This window comes from Solanum stenotomum, chromosome 8 (assembly GCF_019186545.1).
Source record: "Solanum stenotomum isolate F172 chromosome 8, ASM1918654v1, whole genome shotgun sequence".
Classification (NCBI taxonomy): domain Eukaryota; kingdom Viridiplantae; phylum Streptophyta; class Magnoliopsida; order Solanales; family Solanaceae; genus Solanum; species Solanum stenotomum.
This window is the reverse complement of record NC_064289.1, coordinates 26335698-26342226: the sequence shown is the minus strand read 5'-3', so window position 1 is coordinate 26342226 and position 6529 is coordinate 26335698. Positions and strand designations below refer to the sequence as shown.

Below are 6529 nucleotides of genomic sequence, written 5' to 3'. Positions count from 1 at the left end.
ATAAGCTACATTATATTTATTAGGTGAATGTGTTTGTTAAATGCGAAATGATAGTATTTAATAACAAATGTGAAATTCAAAATTTTGTTAATTTTTTTTAAAAAAAGTTGTTAATTTTCGCTCAGATTATTATAAAGTTGTCTTGAGATCAAGAATATTAATGTAAAACAAAATCAAATAAGCAATAGAGAATCAAATATCAATATGATTTTTTTTAGATAAACTCAAAATAGTACAATCTAATAATATTATGATCCAAATCAAGAAAGATAGTAGAGACTTAAAACACATAACATATCAATGGATGGTAGATAGTCTTCAAATATTACTTGCATTTAAGAGCACTCTTGATCTTATGAATTGTGTGTGAAATGAGTGTATTTGCTTCTTTGACCAACTCTATAGAAAGAGTTGTAGCTGGAAAGATGTTCCCCACCATTTGAAAGCTGATAGTCATCAACGATCCACCACCGAACCCATTATTCATCTCCCCAGAAATAACATTATAGTTATTAGTTGTAGAAAAATCTTGAAAACAATCCGGGACTATTGTTATTCCATTTGAGAAGAGAGTCACACAAGAAGAGTCCCCCCCTTTCATCACGGTATTAATTTCTTGTGAATCAATTGTAGCATAAACCAAAAGAGATCCAGTTGCATCCATGCAAGTATCTTGCAAGATCACTCGATTAGCACCAGAATCATCCCCCTACATGTCCGAATAAAAAGAAAAGATTATTTATAAACGAACAATTAATTAAAAAAACTAATTCAATCATGTATAAAAAAAAAACTACAATTAACCACTCACATGAGGAAAAAAGAGGGAAATGTTACTGTCGACAGTTTGACCCTTAGAAATATTGATCATTCGTTTCATGGGACAAGTATTAGACAAGACATCCCACAGGCTCCGTATTTTTTTATTAGTGAGGAATTTGAACAAATGCTGGTGTTTCACTGGTACCCAGATTGTCTTTGTAGCACTTAACACCACACCAGTCGATTCACCAAGGTCATTAATATTCTTCCTCATCATTAATTTGGAATTTTCTTCATTTGCTAGTTGAATTATTTCCCAATAGTGAGCGGTTGCACAAACCCCCGCACAAAAATTATGCGTCATGCGTTGAGCCAACATCCTTATACCTCTCTCACCACTTAAATCAACTGCCACAAATAAAGCTACATAAGAATCAATTCTTTTTTATATTCAAAAGTATAAAAAAATAAATGGCACAATAATTGAACCTCTATGCATGATTACCTATGGGATCAATAATTGACTTCATCACTTTCAAGAACTGATATTGTCTTTGCAAAGTAGCCATCCACCTTTGAGCACCAAATCCCAGACCACTCTTTATCAAAGGGCGATACCAATTGTGGACAAGATTTTCATTATATTCCATGTGCTCAATCCAAGTAACCTGAAAATATTTCATCAATATTACAAAATCACTAGAGAGAAAAATATGAGCTTGCATGAAATATTAACTTACTTATTAATTAAAATAAATTGGCCATTATTGGAGACAACTTAAAAAATTCAGCCATTAAATAAAAGAGTCAATCATAAGGAATGTATCCTCAAAAAAGATTTCTGGTGGTCTTGCCAATAAATATGGAAGGAGGGAGTGTGCAAAATATTTAGGTCTTGCATTTGGTATGATGCCAGGATACATGGAAACAAAAAATTGCAGAAAAATTAGTGTATCTAAATATATTAATATGAAAGTGACCATAAAAAAATTAGACAATTAGAATTTTATTGCATGGTTAGAAGGTGAAGAATAATAAAAAGAAATTCTTTATCAAGAAAGAATATTAGTATGTTTCAAACAATTACTAAATAGTTGCATTACTCAAAGCTAGAAGAAAGTTAATCTTTCTCATCCGAATAAATAAAGAAAAATTAAGATAGAGAACAAAGCACTACAATGAATACATAGATTGTATTATAAAAAAATCAATAAAAATAAATCAACAAGAATAAAATTAATAAAATATGAACGATCTAGCTCATTGAATTTACAAAAATATAAAGGCCTATGAAATGCAAAATAAAAAAGATAATTTATTTTGAATTACCTGGCAATAACCATTTGGCATATCTTGTAAAATACAGCCAGATGGGAGCCTTCGACAATTTTCAATTTCGCTCTCTTCTAAACCTTCTTGAATTGTGTCAACAGACACATCGACGATAGCCCAGACACCTTCAGCATGTTTCTTACAAAAGCGAAGAAATTGTACTTCGCGAACAAAAACTAGGTCAGAAATGATTTGCAATTCGGTTTTAATCTGCAAATCATTACTTTCAAGTTGTTAGTGCATGAAATAATAAAATAAATAAGATATGTAATTTTCATCAAAATAATAAATAAATAGAAATACCAATAACAGAGAACCGCTCTTATTTCCACCCATGCCAGTGGAAATCACATCAGTAGTATATGTTTTTCCAACTATGCATGGAAACATCTCTACCCACTGCCTCTGCATATATACAATACAATACGCAATAAAAAATAAAAATATAACATTTCAACACATACGTGTCTTCATCACTTGAAGTTAAATTTGATTGATTAAAATAATATTTAACAACTAATTGAAGCACCACTATAAAAACTAATAAAAAGATATGTCAAATATAGTAAAAGTAAGAGGACAACTAATTAAAAAGAATAAAAATAAAAAGAACTAATTATTCACATCAAATAAGGGGTAGGCGGTAAGGAGATGATAGTTCTAAAAAATGAGACAGAGGAAAACATTGAATTTAAAATGAAGAGCCTACATACCTTATCCATTAGTGTATTCACCAATGCCAAACTGGTGTCAGCCACTGTACCCGATGCCCTTGTGGCTTCCGTTGTGAAATGCTCAGGTTTCGTGCCAATTAATGGGGTAAACAATTGAGCATATTCTTTAATATTTAACGTTTCTCCACCTCCATCCAAACTGCTTACCCAAAGAGGTTTATCATTCTCATACAGCCTAAAAAGCTCATTCAAGGCATCCATAGCAAGATTCAATAACACCATCTTATCCTGCACTACATCTTTATTAAATAAGCTTAACTTGTACGCTTGGGCGGTAAGCCTTTTAACTTCATCTTCCAATTGGTCATGCTCAATCTTTATTTGATTCTCATCAATGCTTTCTTTACAATTGTCATGAATTGAATTTTCTAGGGCTTCCTTCATTACAATATTCTCTATGCGAAGCTTGTGATTTTCTTGCTTTAGAGTCTTATTTTCGTACAAATCCAATTGCAACTGATAAAATAACACAATTCATTTTTATAATCAATTATACAAATATTCACATAAGAAAAACATAAATTAAGGGAAAGAAATGTGATATGCATCACCTTCATTTGGGTTCTTTTATTCTGGAACCAATTTTGCACCTGGTTGATGTCCATGGATAATTTTGTTGCAAGTTCTAGTCGTACTTTTTTGTTAGGAAGTGAATTCTTTTTGAAAAACCTATTCCCCATAAAATAAACAATGATCAAAAAATTAAAATTAACATAAGAAAATAAACAAGTACAAAATAAATTAGAATTATACTTACAGTTCAAGCTCTTGAATCTGATCGGCATTATGCCTAATGGGTTTCTTCCTCTTCGATGATGATTCACCATGTTCATCTACAGATGCACCACCAGTTATGTTGTCACCGATAGAACTTCTCTCTATTTCTTCCTCTCCAGATCCTCCTATCACAACATTAATCAAACTTTCTTTTCTCTCATTCATGTCACTATGACCTTCCATCTTTTATTTCTGAACAAATTTAAGATTGTATCAGTTCAATCCAATATCATGCATATGTGATCATATAATACCAGAATTAAAAAAATATTTGGTTCCAAATAATTGCAAATGAAAAGAAACAACATATCAAGATACTAGAACAAGAGAATTATTTGGTTCCAAATATATTGCATAAGGAAGTGAAAAAAATATTTTATTGAAGCAATATATATTCAGAAAGAGTTAAACTCATGTAGTAACATAAATGGAGCATCTAGTTATCGTGAAAGGTGGTAGTAGTTAGTAATTACTAATCTATAGAACAACTCTATTTCCATTACTATATTTTTTTTTACCAATGAAGACTTCAAAAATTATTTAAAAAATATAAATCAAACTCAATTCACCTATACACATTTGTCATTATAACAAATTTAAGTTAGGTCTTATGCTTTTTAGGAGTGTCTTAAGTCATATCTAAAACATCTAACGCGACGTAAAATATAGAAAAAAATATATCGTATTAGTTAATTATCTATGTTGAGCTTATACCAAATACCAAAATTAGTGAATATTCACGTAGTCAATTCAAATTTATCTAGGGTTAACTCATAGTTGTTATTATTGCTTGTTCACAAGAGACAAATTCAGTTGAGACCTATGGATAACAAAAAGGAGAGAGAAAAGAGTGATAAAATAAATCGTAAATGACAATTTTTCAAGAAAAGGATGGTAGAAAAAGCTATTCTAAATTCACACCAAATGATATTTTAAAAACATAAAATACTTTTTATAAAAATATTCTTTTTTTCATGAAACCTAAAATTTGAAACCCCATATATTTCAATTTATATTTCATCGTGTCCCTAAAGAAATTTTAAATATCTTTGACTAAAGATGAAAAAGAATTTCAAAGATCTAATTAAAGATGAAAAAGAATTTTAAACATCTCGAAAAAACTCTTTATTTTCGGATCTTAAACTCATGTTGAACTATTTATTATTTTATAAGAAGTTCCCCAAAAATATTCCATATATCACAAAAGTTACATTGATAACTTATAAGATCTATAAACCAACAAGAAACAACCTTGTTAACTCTCCACAGAATAAGAATAAAAAGCATTAGACTTGGAGATCATTAAAAGTTGATGTTTAGAATGCATACATACAAGGTATATATGGGGTAATTAATTTAATGAATTTACAAAAATCTTGCAAAATAGGAACAAAAAAGGTAGAAAAGAAATGAAGAATTAATTAGCATATAAATTACTTTCATAGAATGACAACACGTCTTGCTTAGTACTTGAAGAAATCAATGGGAAGACTCAAGAATACAACTACTTGATTAACTTAGTGAAGCATTTTTAGAATGGTCTGAAAAATATGATTAGTAGTAGCTATATATACTACAAGTTTTCTCTAGATTTGAAGGAAAAATGAGTCAACTGCGAGTTGTTTCCTACTCACTTACCAAAAGATAATGATAAAGATGTTTGACCAATTGATATAATACATAAATATGCCCTTTTAATTAACTTTATTTTATATTTATGTCCTCCAACTTTGATTGTGCACAAGTAGACACTCGAACTTGTATAGAATATATAATATGGAATATCATTACTATTTATTAAATATTTAAATAATTACATATTATTGCATTATGATGGGACGATGCACTATTATTTTTTCATGAAAAAACATGATTGTTGTAAAAAGTCATTTGTTCATGAAAGAACATGACTCATATGAAAAGTTATTTGATCATGAAAGAACACGAATCTTATGAAAAGTCATCTCTTAACTTTTATAAATATAAATATTCTCTAGAAATAGCCTAAGAAAAATTTGCATGTATAATCATAGGGCTTTTTTGGATTCTGAAGGGATTTGTTTGTATTTTTCCCAATATGTATACATGCAATATCTCTTTAAAGAAAGTTATTACACGCGTCAAAGTCTTCTTCTTCTTCAATTTTTATTTCCTATTATTTTTTTCTAACAATTACGTTATTGCTCCAGGACATCAATATTTGCTAAACACCTCAAAAATTTCTATATTAAGATCCTTATAATTCTTCGTAGTTTTATAGATTTATATTGGGTGATTTTGTCACAATCTAAAAAATGAACGTGATGGCACTTGTATATCCTTACTAAGACAAATTAGCCTCAACCCAAAAGAATCGAAAGAAATGTAGAAAGATAAAGCAAGAACAAGATAAAAGCAGAAAACTTATTCATTTTATTAACACCCCTGGTTGTTACATGTACAAACCACTAATACATAGGGTGCAAAATTAAGAAATAAGTACAAGTCTCAAGTCTTTATTTCTCAATTAGAACAAAGCTTTAAAAGAAGAAATGGGGGGTCCGCCGGGATGACAAGCAACTACCTCTCAACAGGTCCTTGACAAGCCTTGGAAATGGGAGATAAAGAACAATCACACTATACTGGGCTCGAAACCTGAACAAGTGTAGAAGCAAGGAGTGAGTACCAACAACACGATACCCAACAAGAAATCTAATAAAAAACAAGTTAGAAATCGAGTACTCCTTTCATCCCAACCGAACCTCCTCAAACTAAAATATGCATAGAAATCAGCCCCACCTAAAAGTTCTACAATACACAACTCACAAGGCTCAATAATCACAATTCAATAGTCACAATTCAACAATCAACACGTATCAAGTGCATTAATCTCAATATCAAGTAGATCGATCACAATTAACTAGTGCATCAATCACAGTTAACAA

At 30.1% G+C, this 6529-nt stretch overlaps 1 protein-coding gene across 1 annotated transcript; it reads right to left on the bottom strand.

The window, feature by feature from the left end:
- Nucleotides 1-325: 325 nt before the first annotated feature.
- LOC125873660 (homeobox-leucine zipper protein ANTHOCYANINLESS 2-like) lies at nt 326-3788 on the bottom strand. Its single transcript, XM_049554544.1, has 8 exons — nt 3586-3788; nt 3419-3497; nt 2808-3284; nt 2398-2499; nt 2092-2304; nt 1268-1430; nt 812-1170; nt 326-709 (listed from the first exon to the last, which is right to left on the bottom strand). The coding sequence occupies exons 1-8, from the start codon at nt 3786-3788 to the stop codon at nt 326-328; spliced, it is 1980 nt and encodes a 659-aa protein (XP_049410501.1).
- Between the last annotated feature and the right edge of the window lie 2741 nt (nt 3789-6529).

Excerpts from the sequence above, each read along its gene's own strand:
- LOC125873660 (XM_049554544.1), bottom strand. The coding sequence starts at position 3,788 with ATGGAAGGTCATAGTGACATGAATGAGAGAAAAGAAAGTTTGATTAAT. Across the intron at positions 2,305-2,397 it reads AGAGCGGTTCTCTGTTATTG|ATTAAAACCGAATTGCAAAT; the intron begins GTATTTCTATTT and ends AATGATTTGCAG. Across the intron at positions 710-811 it reads TTTCCCTCTTTTTTCCTCAT|GGGGATGATTCTGGTGCTAA; the intron begins GTGAGTGGTTAA and ends TCGGACATGTAG.